General features: G+C 42.5%; 1 protein-coding gene and 1 long non-coding RNA gene across 2 annotated transcripts in view; one reads left to right on the top strand and one right to left on the bottom strand.

The window, feature by feature from the left end:
• The window catches only part of aff2 (AF4/FMR2 family, member 2), a 181,427-nt gene that overhangs the window by 123,797 nt on the left and 38,375 nt on the right, over positions 1–19,255 (top strand). Inside the window, exons 14-16 of the mRNA XM_039813457.1 lie at positions 1,797–2,876; positions 3,008–3,123; positions 10,150–10,218. Of these exons, the coding sequence (XP_039669391.1) occupies positions 1,797–2,876; positions 3,008–3,123; positions 10,150–10,218 (1,265 nt within the window). The remainder of the gene's footprint in view (positions 1–1,796; positions 2,877–3,007; positions 3,124–10,149; positions 10,219–19,255) is intronic.
• LOC120566805 lies at positions 24–11,234 on the bottom strand. The gene is made up of 3 exons (XR_005640468.1): positions 11,031–11,234; positions 10,069–10,540; positions 24–259 (listed from the first exon to the last, which is right to left on the bottom strand). It is a non-coding gene; the product is annotated as an uncharacterized LOC120566805 (long non-coding RNA).

The following is a 19,255-nucleotide window of genomic DNA, read 5'->3' as shown; positions in this document are numbered from 1 at the left end:
CCCTACAGAAAAAGTTTGGGAACCACTGCTTGCTTGTAACGTCCGGAGCACATGGAGACAGAAAAGGTGGACAGAACAAGAGACAAAGTGTTATGATTTGTGGTGTGTGATTTGTGAACTGGGGCATCCACGATGTCTTTCATGATATCACGATAGCTGTCGGCCATCGCCAATGGATCATCCGTCAGCCCCACAACGCAGCAATCGAGGCTGAAAACCATCGCTGCCACCAGTGAGGAGAAGCTTTGAGTCCAATAATCTGTGATAAAAAGAAACTTTTCTCTTTTAGAAACTCTGCTGTTAACATCTGAGAAATAATTCAAAATAGGAAAAGGCATGTTTTAATTTGCATGTGACAAACATCTCAGGCTGCCTGCGCTGCAGTTGTGTGCCTGGTGTGCAGTGAATCCCACTGACATACAAAATTAGACAGTAAAACATGTTTCATTTCACATCGCACATTAGTAGAACAAGCCTGTGCTGCATGATATTATCACATGCTGTATCTTTAGCTTCCCTGATTACACTTTCTGTCAACTGCAGGGTTTTTTTTTTTCCGCAGGGGCTTAAAAATGTATTGAGTGACATCTTACAAGCCAGATTCTTCCATTGGGATAGCGAAAAGCTCTCTTTTTCATCATGATAGTAGTTTAGTATTTTACACAGTGGTGGATGTAGAGAGATTACAAGTTACGTGTGTTTTTGTGTGCACTTTCCTGATTAAGAGACACTGTGATTATCATAGGTCGGTGCATATGAATAATTATTCAATGTGCCGATGTGCTGCTACATACATCAAATACATCAAAATGTGCGGAATAATCGTGAATGGTGTGCTATGTCTTTTCTCAGAGACTCGCCTTTTCACGAAAATCGCCAAAAAACAGCGCTAAATTTCCAATAGACATTAATGGGAAAACTTTGGGAAATCAAGTTAAAAGAGCTCAAAACCACTCTTTGGGGCCATACCGATCCTCAGTTGTCAATTTCCCGTCCAGCGCCCACGTCGTTTAAATAGCAAATGCACCTGCGCCCATCTTTTTCGCCCATGGGCGTGCTGGTCTTACAGGGAGGTGTGTTCAGGTGCATTCTGGGCATATTGCGATCTTGAGGCAGTGGGAAGTGATCGCGCCATTGACCAACAAAAACCTGGTCTAAAGTCAATAACGCAGCATTTCATTGTTATTTTAACAGCAAATTAGTAAAATGCACCTAGGCTTATGCACAGCACAGGGAAGCGCAGCAGCACACAAACATGCAAAAGTAAAATGAAAATAAAAATATTACGGTGCAAATCCGCCATCATAATAGCAATGCTCCGATGTCCAAACGCGCCTGGCTTTTAAAGGGAATGGGAGATGATCTCTGATTGGTTTATTGCATGTTACGCCCAAAACACACCTATGAATTAATGAAGACACTAAGTACAACCCTTTTGCACCATGCACCCGGCGCACGCACCCTTTCTTCCACCGTCAAACTAGCTAAAAGTGGATTTGGACACGCCCTAAACGCACCTGCACCATGTGCTTCACGCCGTGCACTTAGATCGTTAAAATAGGGCCCTAAGAGTGCAAACGGATGACTAGATTTTGGACTTTTTGGGCTGAACTGACATTCTGATACCAAGCACAGTTTTTTTTTTACGAAATCATAGTTTATCTATCGTCCAATTTTCAGACCGTTTTAGATGTTATATTGTGTGTGTATGTGCGGAATGTTGAGTTGCTAGAGGGGATGACATGAAGAAGGGGAAGCAGCTCACTCCTTTTTTGTCATTCTTGTCTCCAAAACAGGACAAGAGGAAACACAGAGGTCCAAGCACCAAAATCACACCCAAGTCCCGGGAATTCATCGAAACCGATTCCTCGTCCTCTGAATGCCATTCGGATGCGGAGGAAGCCGTCAAAAACCCCACTCTGCCACCCCAGGCGACGCGCTCTGCGATGAACACACAGACTCTGTCCAACACGCACGTGCACGCGCCTCTTCTCCCGTGCCTCGGCTCTGCTGTCAGCGTGGGGAGCCTGGGGATATTCGGAGGGAAGGGACTTCGAGTCAAAGACGGTAGCAGTGTGACCACTAATGGTAGCAGCGGTAGTAACAGTAGCATCAGCGCTGGGACTAACGGCAGCAGTAGTAGCTGTAACTCGCTAAGCATTAGCAACATAAGTGGTTCGTTTGGCACTTCTGTTCCTGATCCTGGAGGGTTAGCAGGACAGTCCAAAGACCCGGAGTCCATGTCCCCGCCTTCCAACATCGGACACGAGGTGCCTCTGTCCCCCTTGAGGGAATACCAAGGGATCCAGAGTTTATGGGTGAAAATTGACCTGAGTTTGCTCGGCAGGGTGCCTGGCCAGGGTTCGGGGGAAAGGTCCATGGTGGGAATGGCAGAAAGGGACGGAAGTGAAGGGAGGGACAGAGACAGAGAGCGACAAGGGGAGAGGGAGAGGATAGGGGTGGCCGAGAGAGAAAGACAGAAGCAGGCTGAGAGAGAGTGGCCCGGGCTGAGAGAGAGGCAGAAGTTACCTAAGGGGGAGAAACAGGAAGAGGAAAATGAGCGATTAGTGCAGGACAGAGAGAGGCAAGGTGACAGAGACAGATTAGCAGAGAGAGAGAGGCAGATGGACAGAGAGGACAGAGAAAGATTGGGGCTTGGGGAGAGGGAGAGGGAGAGGACGACGGGGAAGGACAGAGAGAAGGTATGCCAAGGTGTGGGGGTCCTGGACAACCCCCCTGTACAAGAGCAGAGTAATCCCAGGCTGGCAGGGAGGATGGAGAGAGGAGAGAACGGAGGCAAACACAGGAGGCAGGCAGCTGGAAACATGGTGGTCCCAACAGAGAAACACACCAGCAAGAGCAAGAGGAAACACAAGGCACGGGATTCTCTCTGTTTAAGTCCCTAAGCATTTTTTTACTCTCAACCTCCCTGTGTCTCTGTGTCCCTTTCTCTCTCAGGTGTAAACACTGTACTTAGATATTGCGTTTTCTGCCCTCTTTATTCCAGTCGGACCACAGCGAGTCATCGGTCAACGGCAATAAGAAGCTGCGATTGGACAAAGACTGTCTGCTCCTCCCACCCTGCATCTCTCCAATACACAACCACAAGAACAGCTCCACAGAGTAAGTAGTAGCGTACTGTACACAGGACTAAACGTTTACAAACGTTTACAATACAATACTAGGTACAGTGTGGGTATCCTTGATCCCTATAACAAGTCTGCTGAATAATTTTCTTCCTCATAAAACATTTAATAAGCTGAGACTTTGGAATCATTTAAAACCTACATTGTTATCATTCGTGTTTGCTTCCTAGCTGTCTTCCTCTTCATTGCCTTTGTTGGTGCGTTTCGTGAATATAACGTATAACGTGAAACCGGCAGGACTATAGCCCCTTTCTTCCAAACATTGCAACCCTGAACTTATCTAGACATTACCCGCAGGAGCTGTGTGTGAGAACGCATATGTCCGAATCAGTTGGAGGGACAGCTGGTCCGATTGAGCCCATGTATGAACAGAGCAGGTCATGGAGCAGGTTTTTGGAATATTTACAGCGATCGAGTGGCCGTGTTAATGATGTTTCTATCATGCGGCTGGCGGGTTAGGCAAAACCGGAAGAAAACATAACATTTCGAAAATAAGAAAATGTCTAATTGGAGGGACGACGAGATAAGGGAACTTCTGTCGGGCGTCATGTCATCCCACTCAACATTCCGCAAATAAACACACAATATAACATCTAAAACGGTCTGAAAATTGGATGATAAAAAGCTGTGATTTCGTAAAAAAAACTCTGCTTGGTATCAGAATGCCCATTCAGCCCAAATAAAGTCCAAGTCCAGTCATCCGTTTAAACTCTTAATCATCTTTCTACATAGTAGAGTATGGTATGGCCCCAAAGAGGAGTTTTGAGCCCCTTTTTTTATTTTTTATTATCTTTTATTGGAAAAGCATGTTGAATTTGTTTGACATATGAAGTACATTACGTTGCTTTACCATTTTTAACTTTCTATTACAGGAACAACAGAACTCAGGTGTAGGTGGCGGGGTAACCAAATTACTTCCACATTATTTATGTTATTCATTTCAATTTTTAAATCTGTGCACAATTAGTAAGAAGCAGCAGTGTTTACAAACAATCAGATCTAACCGGCTTAACATATTCCGTCCACTTGGACCATATCCTATAGAAAGTGTACCTCTGCACTTTGAGTGAAAAGGACAGTTTTTCCATTGTGTAGATCTCTTGCACAGTGTTTATCCAGTCCTCAGTTGTTGGTGGTTCTGGTTTGAGCCATCTCCATGTTAGAGCCTTTTTACTTGCTGCCAATAAGATCTATAGAAGTTTCTTGTCCTTCGAGTCCAATTTATCCGTTGATATATTACTGAGATATAAGGTTTCAAAAGCAAATGGAAAAACAAGTGCAAAGACATTCTGTATATGCTCATGAATTCTAGACCAATACTGAGAAATAACTTGGCAGTCCCAAAAAATGTGGAAATGGTTAGCACCACCCCCACCACATCTCCAGCAAGTATCTCCAATGCCCCGATACCTCTTCTGAACAGGGGTGATGAAAAATCTCATTATACTTTTCCAACAAAATTCACGCCATACATTAGATCCAGTTGAAACCCATTGTATCTTGCATATATGTTCCCAACATTCCTCTGTGATTATGAAATTACCTTCTTTTTCCCACTTCGCTTTAACATAATGGGCCCTATTTTAACGATCTGAAACGCAAGTATGAAATGCAAAACGCAAGTAGCTTTGTGGGCGGATCTCGTGTGGGCTGTTGCTATGATACCGGCGGGATAAATGAGTCTTGCGCCCGACGCAAATCTAAAATGGGTTGGTCTGAAGTAGCTAGGTGTGGTTTGGGCGTAACGTGAAAATAACCAATCAGAGCGTCATCTCACATTCTCTTTTAAGAGCAGGCGTGCTTGTTCCATGGCGGATTGATATTATGACGGCGGATTTGCCTGGCGCACGCCAGCGGGTGCTGTCCGGGATGCGGCAAAGTAATAAATGCCCATGTTGGCCGGGTGGCGATGTTGCTGCTCCTCTCAGGCGCGTCTACTCAAGTCTGGAGAGGATTGCTGCAGCCATGGAGCGTGGGCCTCCAAACACACCACCTGCACCTGTTGTGCCCCTTCCTCCTCCCCCCACTCCATCTCCGTCCACCTGCTCCACCAGGAGCGCATCGCGCATTACTCCCGGACCAGATTCTGCCGGAGTGTCCAATCCCACCGTAGTTCAACATCATGTCTCCTTAAAGGAATATTTCACCGCTGGAAAGCTGAATATATCTTTAAATTGGGTCACTTATGTAGTAGAAATGTGAAAAAAAAATTGAAATTGGTGCCTTCTAGGCCGAGAAAAGCCAGAAAATGTGTTTTGGTCTTATATGGATGAAAAACACCAAATCCCAGAATGCACCTGCTTCGTTGCTTTGAGTCCACTCCCAAGCCACGCCTACCGCTTGACAGACCGACAGAGGCATTCAACTCAACTCAAGCGTGTTTTATTGTCATTTCAACCATATACACGAAACAACGTTTCATCGCTGACTCAAGTGGTGTTACACATTTAACATATATAAAAACGACATATTATAAAAACGACATACCGAAACAGGCTACATTTAGTACACACACTTTATAGGCTCCGAAAGTTTCAGCTAACATACTAGCATTAGCGCTTGGTGGGCTGTAAACACCGAGTATAGACACAGCCGTGAATTAGTGTGTAATGTAGAATAGTCGGCATTTAACAGTCACAAACTCCACCAGCAGTTAGCAGTTAAATGGATACAAATCACCACATTTCTGCACCACTCGGTGTTAACACAGCCCACCTCTTTTACCCAGCGACAGAGCATCTCTAGCTCGGAGGGCTAGCAGGCCTGGTAGCTGGACAGTCCGGTACACTATTCAGGCAGGTTTCCACAACAACAAAAACACAGCAGTCTCTGAACTCACGTTGGGAGTGTCGTTGAAGTTGGATGTAGTCCAGTTTGTGGTCTAAATGAGCGGACACTTGCAAGCAGGATCCGTAAAGTTCAGCTAACGCATACTAGCATTGGTGTAGCTAAACACAGAGTATAAACACAGGCGTGAATTAGCGTGGAATGTCGAATGGTCATCATTTTACAGTCACAAGCTCCACCAGCAGTTAGCAGTAGCTAGTTGGATTTTATTTCTACACCAGTCCGTTTAACACAGTCCACCTCCACGGGCCGGCGAGAGCAGCCTGGTAGCTGGATAGTCCCGGTGCCGGTACACTGTTGTTCAGGCATGTTTCCACAACAACAAAAACACAGCAGTCACTGAACTCACGTTGGGATTTTCGTTGAAGGAGGATGTAGTCCAGCTTGTTGTTTAATGAGCAGACACTTGCAAGCAGGATGGCTGGGACAGGTGGACAGCTAGCGTTAGCTTTCCACCTAGCCGATGAGGATGTCCCCAGCTGCGCAGCGGCATTGAGCGACACCGCTGGTCTCCGTGCAGGCGAAGCTCACGTAGTGTGCCGAGTATTGCGTCTGTAATAACGTTTCCTCCATATTCTCCGATCTGTACCGATGTATCCCGGTGGTACACACGTCCGGTAGTTTGAATGCAGATAATTGTTGTAAATGTTTTCTGCTGAAAACCGAAAGCCTGTTTAGCGAAGATTCAAGATGGTAGGGATGGCTGAAGTGAAACTGACGTTCCGAAGCTTTGCCGAGATCCCGAAGCGCAGATGTTTCGAAACACTGATCCGAAGCGCGATTCAAAACACTGATGTCACGTGACTACAGCTAAATGAAACACCGGAGTGTTTCACTAGTGTTTCAACAGGTGGCATGGTCCGCCAAATCAGCGTTTGATTGACAGGGTTGGGAACACACATCGCACATCAGTATAAAAGGAAGTCACGCACCTTGACCTCGTGGGTTTTTGTGAGATGAGTTTGATTTTGAGATAGCGGATATTTGGTGATATAGTGACATTCAAAGTGCGAGTTGTTTAGTTATATTTAGGCTTACATTTAAATTTACACATTGACTGATAGAGTGAGACAGACAGAGTATAGACCTACATACAGTGACACATAGATAGATAGATAGATAGATAGATAGATAGATAGATAGATAGATAGATAGATAGATAGATAGATAGATAGATAGATAGGAAGGACAGAACAGTTTATGGGAACGTTTTAATGATCGTATCTGTAAAACCCAGATTATACATAATGCTACAGCTGATGCCACAGTGGAAGTGAAAAAATTTTCCTCATTTGTATGTCCTTGCTAAAAAATATCTTTGCATGCCAGCAACAAGTGTCCCTTGTGAGAGGATCTTTTCAAAGGCTGGAGAAATTATCTGTAAAACACGAAGTAGGCTAAGTCCTTCCACAGCAGAGAAATAAATATTTTTGAATGAAAATCTATAAAAAAGTGAGACATTGTGGCTTGATTTCTTTTATTAATATTCATTTTTTATGACCAAAATAGCATTATGCACAGTGAGGAGTCTGCAAGCCTTACAAGCTTCACATATTAGAAAAATAATACAATACAATAATACATTTTTTATTTTTTTAATGGCTCGTTATCAAGGTTGTTTCAGATCACCACCTGCCAGTAACCACTAGGTGTCATCGTTGAGACGGGTGTCAGATTGTTTCGAAGCCTCGACACAATATGACACATTTGCTTCAACTGTTTCATTGTTTCACGAAGCCTCGATCTGCCCACCACTACAAGATGGCTGACAGTCGTTTTCATTCGGAATACCTCGGCCAGACTCGGCAGTCCAACCCCCTGTGGGCGTGTTGAAAACATACGGAAGTAGATCCTACTACTGGCTGTAGTCCTTTGCCTCTGGCCCAAAAATCTTCCGATGACGCAAAATCGTCATTTTACGTCATCGGAAGATTTTTTTCCAGGCCCCAAATGCAGAGATCTCTCGTCTCAGGGGGACATGAGGGAGGGAAGCACGGTCATTCAGAAATACTATCGGGTTTCTACTGATACAAAGCTGAATGCTAAATCGGTGAAGTATCCCTTTAAGTCCTCTAACATTTCCTCATTTATGTCATCAACACATCCATGATTCATGGAAATGTTGTGTAAAACACAACAAGCCACAAAGAATGCTGCGACTTTTTGAGGACTGTACTGTAAAGTAGGGCTGCAGCTATTGATTCTTTTTGTAATCGATTAATCTAGCACTTTATCGATCGATTAATCGATTAATCGGATACAAACAACCAAAACAAATAATGCATAACGAAAATGATGTGGCTGTAAAATGATAAAGCATTTGGCTTTTATTTCTCAAAAACAGAGGTATTTATTTATTGCAACTCCAACATTTGGCTCCAAAACTAAGCCCATGTATTGCAATTTACCCATTAGGTGTTTATAAGTGCCAACAATTAAATAACAATACAGTTAAGTCAACTTACTGTAAAACATGTATAACATGTAAAACTATGAATACAAACTTAAATAGTAAAGGCCATTTGGCCTTAGTTTTGTCTTCTTAATACAACATTACAAAAAAAGGATTGCACCTTCTGCAAATTACCCACCTGAGAACAAAAAATGGATATAAAATATGAAGCCAAACAGGTACACAATGTATACAATTTATAAAAAAATAAATGTAAATAAAACAATTATTCGAGAATCAGACTTTTTCAGCTGTAATCTCAAAACAAACATCAAAATGTACCTAGATGAGGTAGAGAGAGAGTAAGTGAGTGAGAGTTTGTGTGTGTGTGTGTGTGTGTGTGTGTGTGTGTGTGTGTGTGTGTGTGTGTGTGTGTGTGTGTGTGTGTGTGTGTGTGTGTGTGTGTGTGTGTGTGTGTGTGTGAGAGAGAGAGAGAGATTTCAGATTCTACATCTACAACAGCTTATAGTTGCAATGGAGAAACGTCAACATATCCACATGCTCAGCACTTAGGCTTGCCCTATGTTTTGAGGCAATGTTCCCAGCAGCAGAGAACAAGCGCTCTGAGGGCGTTGATGTTGCTGGGATCCCCAAGAAAGACTTTGCCAGCTGTGCCAAGGTTGGATATCTTGCTTGATTTATTCTCCACCATGGCAGTGGATTCTCCTTCTTGGAAATAGGCTGTTCACCAAAATACTCCAAGACCTCCCTCTGCGCCGCTCTGCTCATCTTCTCATCCTCCTCCTCTCCTTCATCCTCATCCTCTGATGATGATCCCAGAATACTTTTCTGACGTGATCTACCTGTAGTGTGTGAAGCTGATGTGGTGGCAGTGGCTTCCTCTAGGCCGGTTTGAGTCCTTTTTGGCAGCTAGTGCCATTGATTGAATACTAGTTTGGACCTTAAACACCTCTTCAGCAGGCAAGAACTTCAGTTTTCTAAACCTGGGGTCCAAAGCAGCAGCCAGAAGGACAGGGTTGGGAGCATCAGGTAGAAATGCATACAGCCCTTGCCACCTCTCTGTGATCTGCTCTGCAGCAGAAGCCTGAAATGCCTTCACTGGTGCAGTTTCAAGTTCAGCAGTCAGTGTGGACTTTTTAAGGTTTTGGACCAGCTGTGGAAGGGCAGAGAGGGTGACATACTGTTCTCCACTAAGAAACTCTGTAGCACCTTCAAATGGCCCAAGGACCTGTGTCAACTCCTCACTGATGTTCTACTGCTCTGGCTTTAGATCCAGGTAGTGGTGTTTGCCTCTCGGAGTGACTGCTGGATCGGAGAGAGCTGCAGTCACAGGCCATCGCTGTGCCAGGAGTCTTGATAACATGTGATACGTACTGTTCCACCGGGTACTGACATCCTGTATCAACATGAGTGGTGGCTTTCCCATCTGCTGTTATTTTTCTTTGAGCTTAGTGCAGGCCAGTTCACTCTTTTTGAAGTGCTCCACTAGGCACCTAGCAGAACCCACACAACTAGCAATTGTTTTATTTTTTTGAGTGTGCTCTGCACAACTAAGTTTAAAGTATGCCCTGCACATCTCACAGAAGCCCACCCATGCCTCTCTCTAAGAATTCTTGCTGCTGCTACCACATTGGCCCCATTGTCATTGACAACTGCCTTTACCTTTTCAAGTGGAATCTGAAATTTGGCAGTTGTCTCCTCTAGCCAGTCTGCAATGTTGGCTGCAGTGTGTCTCTCTTCTAGGGGCATTGTGGTTAGGGAGAAGGACTTCATCTCCCAATCTTCCCCCAAGAAGTGGCATGTCACCCCCAGGTAGGCCTCTGTTGCCACACTGGTCCAAATGTCTGTTGTCAGGGCAACACACTCTGTTTGCTTTAGGACAGCTTTCAATTTCTCTGTGGTGTCTCTGTGTTTCTTCTCCATCTGTTGTGTGAAATATGTTCTTGATGGCAGGTTGTATTTAGGATTGAAAGTTGAGATCATGTCTCTAAATCCCTTGTCCTCCACCATGGACAGTGGCCTCATATCATATGTCACGAGCATGTTCAAAATGCTCTCTGTGAAAATTGCAGCCTCTTGAACAGTGCATGACTGAGCTGGGCGAACAAAGCTATCCATACTCCGTTGTGAAGTGCTGAGAGGGAGAAAAAGAGGAAAAGCAATTTAATTTATTAATATGCACAAGTTTCATGCTGTAATCTAGCACTGACATCAAAGTAAATATCAGTTTTATGTAGATTTCTACACCTGCAGCATTTACCATTAGGCTAGTGCTACTAACAAATAATATATAATTTCTGGGGTGAGCCTATTTGCTATGGTAACCTAGCAACCTGTGTGTGTGTGTGTTTGTGTGTGCACGCGTGCCAGGCGTGAGGAAGAGTGAGAGATACTAGGGTGCATGCGTGTGTGTGTGTGTGTGTGTGTGTGTGTGTGTGTGTGTGAAGAGGTTCTTTTTTTTAGGCTATACTCTCTTGCAATTGAACATGAATAAGTTTACTACTTAAAAACATCAAAGCTAAACATCATATCTAGTCAAACCGCACCACGACATCGCTACAAATACAGTATGCGATTAAAATCAGCGAACATCAACGTTACAACAACAAGCTACGTTAACTTACCTTGTTTCAGCGACGCATGGTGAAACAGCATGGAGTGGATGTTTTAGGTTCAGATGCTGAATCGTTCAAGTGGTACTGCTGTGGTATGCCAGTTCTACTTTGCAGTAGACACATTGCACCTTGTTCTCTTCCTTTTTTAGTATAAGGATCCCAAACTTTAGACATTCTTTGCCGTTTATGGACATCTTTACTCTCCGCCATCGAGACAACTGTATCACGCACTTCCTGTGTGGTGTGCTTCCTGAGCAACGGTCCGTGTGGAAACATTCAGATCCCTCATCCCGCGTATAGTGCGCGCGTCATAGGAATTTAACGAGGCTTCGAGGCAGAGTTTTTGCCTTGAGGAATTTTTGTAATCGAGTTAATCGAGTAACTCGATGAATCGTTTCAGCCCTACTGTAAAGTGCCTCCTGACCGATCCAAACATCTGAAGCGCATTTTCAGTAATATTTTTCTTTGTAATTATGTATGGTTTGCAAAAATGGGAACTGCTGCATCCATGTAGATGAGAGAAGCAAAGTGTATGCGCATTATGCACATTATGGCCAAGCATGCGCCCCGAAAATAGCATCTGAATAACACGCTACTGACTTTAGACTAGCGCCACTGACTTTAGACCAGGTTTTTCCTGGTCAGTGGCTGAATTGTTTTCTGAAACGGCAAAATAGCACCAGGGAACGTTTGCGCCGGAACACGCCTCCTCTTTTCGCTGAATCGCCCCCCAGGAGCGCAAATACTTTCCCTAATTTACCGACGTGCGTCTGTGGAGGGAAAAGTCCGCTGTGCGTCGGGTGCAAAATAGGAATGATACATGCGTCGGTGTACAAAGGCAATTGCGCTGAGTGCAAGATAGGGCCCAATATGTGTTGTCTTTTTTTACACCGCAGGATGCTGTTGTATAACCTGGATATAATTTTATTGTGTGCTCCTGAATTTGTAGTTAATGATACAAATGTATCCACGAATCCTAGATTGTTTAAATTCACTTTCAGTTCCTGATTAAAATAGTGCCTGATCTGAAGATACCTAAAGAAGTCAGCAGAGCCTAATCCATGTTTTCTTTGCAAGGATTCAAAAGATTGGAGTGCCCTATTGTGGACAAATGAGTAATAATCAGTCAATCCTTTTAAAATCCAATTCTTAAATCTATCGTCATGCTGATTCAGGGTAAAATCTGAATCGTATGCACACCATTTTAGGATTTTTGAGGTATCTTCCAAACCACAAATTTCAATTGCTTCATTCCATCTGCTATCATTACATGTGAAATGGGTTCGTCCGTTAAATGAATCTTATTCTGCGGTTTGGTGTCTGCTGATAAAGCTTCAACTGGTATTGATTCAATAGTTGTCCCCTCCACATCCTTCCATCCTGCGGTGTAATATGAAGAACACAAACATATTAATGGTCTTAACTGTGCAGCACAGTAATATATTCTCATAGACAAGGGAGACCACGACCTCCTTTATCTTTCTTCAATTGTAAGGTTTTATACTTAACTCTGGATTTTTTCCCTTTCCAAATATATTTTGACAGCATTCTCTCCCACTCTACAAATTGTTTTTGAGGTATGAAAATTGGTAAGCACTGGAATAAGTAGAGCATTCGGGGGAGAATATTTAATCTTACTGAATCAATCCTATAATGTAAGTCCAAAAAAGTTATGGTATATTCGATTTTATTGCTATATTCAGAGGGCCATAATTAGCTTCAAACATTTTAGTGAAGTCTCGGTGCAATACCACCCCTAAATATCTGATACTGTCCCATTTCCATTTATAACTATCTTTGACTTCTTCTGGTGGGGCATAGTTCAGAGTTAGTACCTGTGTTTTATTTACATTAACCTTGTACCCTGAAAAAGAGCCATAGTCTAGTAATAGTTTAATGATTTTAGGAACAACCTGTGTGGGGTAAGATATAGTCAATAGTAAATCATCAGCAAAAAGTGCCAATTTTTGCTCCCCTCCTACTGTTACTAGGGTGTTTCCATGTACCATGTTGAGGACAGAGATTCACAGTCATTGTGAATCAAGATTTAAAGTACCGTATACCTACCGATAATACTGGCTGCATGACATGACAAAATGTAAAGTCATTCTTATTAACTGGAGAAAGGTTCAACAAGGTTCAACCTACCCCATGCTTCCACTAAACAAGACGCGACAGGTAATCGGACAAGTTTACTGAGTATTTTCAGGAAGGCTTACATTTTTTTATGTTTCGACGAAGTGACCGGAGGAATGAGTCGATCCGCACTGTGACGCAGGAATGACGAACTGAATTTCAGCTCTCCAAGAGCATTTTTAAAAACAGGCTAAGCTCGGCTGTCGCTTTAAATAGGCCTCAACGTGACAGCTAAAGAGGAAATATTTTTTACAGCACCTCAGCATTATCAAAGCGTGTACAGCGGGGAAAGGTGGAAGGGAGGGGGTGACCTGGACTTGAACCCATGACGTGCGGCAGACGTCTCCGGGTGTCTGTTCATCATCTAAGAGGCTTTTTATGGAAGCTGTGAAGTCGATGATCTGACATCGTGATGTGACATTCAGCAATTTGTAAACCGTGACTTTTGACAGCTATTATCACCCTGTTTTAATCAGACAGGTCTATTTTGACAACAGATAACATGAAAAGACATTTAATGGTGGAGTGTTTACCCCTGGAGAGTTTTGTTTTAGCCTACCTTTGCTTGTTGAGCATTTGAGCATATGAAGTTTCAAGTTAGGGCCATGAATAGTCTTAAAGGAACACACCGTTTTATTGGGACTTTATCTTATTCATTCCCCAGAGTTAGATAAGTACATAAATGCCCTTCTCATCTCTGTGCGTGTTGTAACTGTCTGACGCACCCACCGCTAGCCTAGCTTAGCACAGATCCTGGAGGTAACCGGCTCCATCTAGCCTACTGCTCCCAATAAGTGACAAAATAACGCCAACATTTTCCTATTTACATGTTATGATTTGTATAGTCACAGGGTGTACAAATAACAAGGTCACATGAGACACAACCATCTTCTAACCGTATACATACTGGGAACTATATTCTCAGAAGGCGAAGCACTGCTACTTCTGCTACTTGGGCGGAGTGATTTGCTGAGAAGCCCCGTGGTGAGGAGCAGAGAGCAACAACGGTGCTTTTCAGGTGTTGCGCTAATCACTCCGCTCAAGTAGCAGTGCTTCCCTTTTCACGTTTAGCGGCCTTTTACAGTTCGCTCTAGCCGAGAAACGCTTACTGTTAGCCGGGTACAGAGGTCCGTGAGGTGACGGTCTTTTTAGCGGCCGTTGCAGTTAAATTTAGCAGTTAAGTTTAGGCACCAAAACAACTAGTTAAGATTAGAAAAAAAGATATGGGGGGTGGGGAGAATTAAGGCAGGGTGGGGATCTTCAGCACAACACATGGTCTTGCCTAGCTAGTTGCTTTGGTCTGAGTCTGTGAGATAGCCATGCCCCTTCATTTCAATATAAGAAGTGGAAATAAATAGGGAAATAAGGGAAAATAAGGGAAATAATTCAGTCTAACGGTTCTTCAATAAATTAATTCAAAGATAGGGGGCGCCACCATGAAACCAAAAACTATAAATTTTAGGGGTGTAGGGTACACAAAAGTCATAGTTCGATGCAAATTTGGTACAGCGGGGGGAAATGTAATGCATAAGGATTCTGTTATTTTCATTTATTTACCAGACAACAGTGCAAGTGTCTAAGACAGACAGAATCCTGGGGACTGAAGTAGCATTTTATCCACTAGCAACTTTGGTGAGCTATTTTCATTATAAAACTAAAGAACATTTCAAACACTTGTGTACAGTGTAATACTGTGTATTACACTGTACGAACATTGAATAAACCCAAAAGGCAACAGGTCACTATAGACCTTTTTCACGGCAGACATGTTGACATGTCATAGTCCTAGACAGTGAAACAAATGGACACAGCGACGCCATAGACTTCGATGGAGACCAGTGAAGTCTATTAGAAGCACTTTTCCGATGATGGCTGAGCGTTACTGCGCAGCCTCAAACTGAGCTTGAAGACGTAGATGTGACGTGGGCAACCTGTCTGAAAGTTGTAAGTCTTCTGGTAGCTGTGCCAAGAGAAATCTCAATCATTCTGAATCATGGTCAAAAACAATTGAACAGAACGTTTTTTCCGACCATGATGAAAGGGATCACATTCATCTTCAAGCGTATAGATCTGTAAATATATAAAGGAATAATGTTAACCGCGATTGACATGAAATGGGTTTTTTCCATTGCCTGTATAATTTCCCCATCCCCGGTGAATATAGGTATACCTCGTTACCCCTACTTCATTATTTAACAACATATACTTTTCTTAAAATATTCTATTGTTCGTGGACAAATGTTACTTCATATAAATTCACTTGACACATACCGAAGTATTTCCAATTCATCAAAATTTTGCTGAAATATTTTTTTCCGATGCTTTTCATGGACTTTCTATGGGCTTCTCTCTGCCTCCACGTCCCCCCGATTGCCTGCGAGCTTCTCCTGTACTATACGGTAATTTCTCTACTGTGCGACAGTAAGTCGCGTGGTTATGACACAATCGTTAGCCTATTTTTACAAAAACTGCTAGGGACTATAACGTGAGATACAAGGTAATGGAGCCGTTTATACATTGTCTATGTTTCTTTAGAAATAAACAATGGACAAATAGAGTCTTTAAACACTTCAGATGCAAAGTTGTTCGCTGTCAAAGTGACTACAAAATGAATGGGAGTCAATGGAATGCTAGCAGAAGGTGATGGCTTGTTAGCCTCAGAATCTCCCCATAGTAGGAACATTTTCCGGATGCTCGCTTACCCCCTTGATCATAGTAGGAAAAGCACAGGTGTATTCAAAACCATTACTGATGGCTGCATTCCACTTAGGAGAGGCCCTGGTATTAAACCATTAATGATGGCTGCATTCCACTTAGGAGAGGTCCTGGTATTAAACCATTAATGATGGCTGCATTCCACTTGGGAGAGGTCCTGGTATTAAACCATTACATTACTGACACTTGATGGAATTGAGCCGTTAAGGTTATCAGTCTCAGCTGTGCTTTTCCTACTATGACAAGTCAACATGTCTGCTGTGAAAAAGGTCCATAGGCTATGCAGGCTATAAAATTGAAAATGTGAAAATACATAATAAAAATAAAACTTGTGCATTTAGTGTTACGAAACGATCCAATCATGATTGTTTTGTGGAGAACTAAGTGACAGGAAGCAGGGTTCAGTTCACAGTGTTCTAAAGTTTTATTGAGACACACATGAAATATACATTTTCTAACAAGCAATCCATTCACTTTGATAAAAAGTAGATAAATAGGAAAGAGGCGCCATAGGAAAGGAGGATTGGTTCAAGGTAGGTTCACACAGATAAATCTTCAGGAAGGAAAACAGTGTAACAATTTATGATACCAATGTATGATACCATTTGAAAAAGCTTTGTTCAGAGTTTTTGCAGAATGGACTGTAACATATTCACAACAAAGAGTGTTTCAATTAGTTTCACCTTGGCTATATTTAAACATTCAAAGTAGGGCTGGGCAATGTATCGATATTATATCGATATATGAGGCTAGATATTGTCTTAAATTTTGGATATCGTAATATGACACAAGTGTTGTCGTTCCTTGTTTTAAAGGCTACATTACAGTAAAGTGATGTCATTTTCTGAACTTACCAGACTGTTGTCACTGTTCTATTATTTGCCTTTACCCACTTAGTCATTATATCCACATCACGGATGATTATTTATCACAAATCTCATTGTGTAAATATTTTGTGAAAGCATCAATTGTCAACCAATATCGTTGCAATATCGTTATCAAGGTGTTTTGTAAAAAATACATTATATATATTTGATTTTCTCCATATCGCCCAGCTCTGATTCAGAGCACCCAAACATTTGTTATCCCACTAGTGATCTGCACATCTGGGCCGTCAAATGTGTGTTAGCATGTTCATTGTGTTTCCACTCACCTACCCTAAAACGGTGAAGCCGACACTCCTCGTCTTAATGTTATACACACACACACACACACACACACACACACACACACACACACACACACACACACACACAAACAAACAACAGCCTCTCCGTTGCTGTTGTAGCTGACCAGGAACCCTCACACGGGACTTCCAGCTCCAGCGTTTTTTAATTTTGCGCTCTTCATAGTGTGACTGCCTCTCACTCCAATCAACTTGTTGTGCTAACCTCAGCAAATGTTGCCAACAACGTACGGCTAACTTAGCACTTGTGAACTTTGGTTCCACGTAAGTGCATCAATCTACATACCGTTAGGGCAGTGCATTTCGTTATTACGATTTGGCTCCTAACTACCACAAAAACATGAAAATCAAGAAAAACTATTATTTTGCACATTACGTTTTGCAAGTCAACTCTTATTTTGTCTTGTGTTCTGAATGGGGAAAAAAAGTTAAAATGGGAGAAGTATTAAGAGAAATATTACAGTTCAAAGTGTTTTCACTGTTGATTTGTTCAACAGTTTTACTGCTTTTAAAGTTCAATAAATGCAACATCTTTCCAAAAGTCAATGAGTAGCTGTGTTCAATATTGACCATTTTTCAAGCAGCCCTACCATGTATTCTGTGTACAGATGCGTACACTGGACCTTAATTTGTTGTATGTTAGCAGAATACTGAAAAGCGCAGAACTGAATACACGTTTATTTATCGCAAGCAATATCGTTAGCGCAATATTCAATAGTGTTATCGCATATCCCATGTTTTCATCATTTTGTGCAGCCCTGCTGGGTACCGAATTCAACAATTTTTAGGCGCCGACTTAATTGCCTCCTTAGTTTCAAGTATAAAAAAATGCCTCGTCATTCAATACCCAATTTCAATACCTAAGGAGTAAATCTCATCAGCGTCAGTGAGCCAATCAGCACGCAGCATGCTTCTACCAAGATCTAATAATGCTGCTGATTGGCTGTCTGTCGTTACACGTCGTAGAGACAGGCAGAAAAACTATGTTACGCACAGAAACGGGGCTCACGTACATTAAAAGATTTGTGCAGTAATGTGTAATGTTGTTCTTTTTGTTTTTAATAATGTTGGTATTGGAAAAAAAAGTATCGTTTAGGAACCGGTATCAAAGTCATGGTATCGGTACCGGTGTTGAACGTTTTTGAACGATATCCAGTCCTACCTGTCAGTGGCTTCTTCTCCGAATCAGCAGCTGCAGTAGCAGCATTTGCTAGTTGACTGTTGTCTGAGTCCGACCGCATAAAAACCCAAATGAACATTGTCCGCTGCAAGCAGCGAAGGCCATCTTATTTGCCGATAGTCCAATGGCAGTCAACGAGGCGAATATCGATCAGTGCATCCCTTTTTACAGCCCTAATAATAAATAAATGTCTCCCTTTTGGTTTCTGACTTTTTCTCAAAGGAGAACACAGGACACGTGATTACCAGAGCAGATAGTGCGTATGCTATAGCAGACCGGAAAAAACAGCAGTTTAATTTCAGTTGGAAATCTTCCCACCTGGCCAAGTAACTGTTGAGTCATTGGAAATGTATTCCAGAGGAATATTTGGCAGATATACTGTGGTCATTTTGTGCTCTGAGGCTGTAAAAGTCTTAACTTATTACCCTTTAAAAGAGCTATGAGAGCTCTCACACGCTTTCCTGCACACACCGGCATCCACTTAAGGATAGACACACACAAATGCACCAAATTAGCATAGTCGTGCGCACAAAAACGCAGGCACACATCAGTTATGCTGTACACAGACACAAAAGCGCACACACATAACTCACATATTCACTCACGCACTACAGCAACTAATTAGTCTTTGTCTCCCTGGTTTTGTATATTATCACTAATGTCGGAGCCCGTGGCGTTGTTCTGCAAGCTCAGCAATATTTCTCGCTGCATCAAACCCCCAGAGTTTCCAGGCAGAGGAAAAACATAAAAATATTATCTGTTGTGTTGCAAACAATATGAGTCACAAGAGCAACAATAAGGCAGCTGAGGGAATACTCGTCGATGCTCTAGCAGGGAAGGCAGAACTACAACAATTTTAGAAGGAAAATATAGTTCAGCAACTGCAAATGGAGTCTCAACAAGATAGTTAGACATTGTTAGCTCAGGAGTAGGGTGTCTTAGAATGTACTTTTTTTTGACAAAGTGGATGAAATATTGTGATGGCAACGAGGAAGTAAGTCAATGGAAAAAGTCCCA

Source organism: Perca fluviatilis, chromosome 10 (genome assembly GCF_010015445.1).
Source record: "Perca fluviatilis chromosome 10, GENO_Pfluv_1.0, whole genome shotgun sequence".
Lineage (NCBI taxonomy): Eukaryota > Metazoa > Chordata > Actinopteri > Perciformes > Percidae > Perca > Perca fluviatilis.
This window is presented reverse-complemented; position numbering and strand designations above follow the sequence as displayed.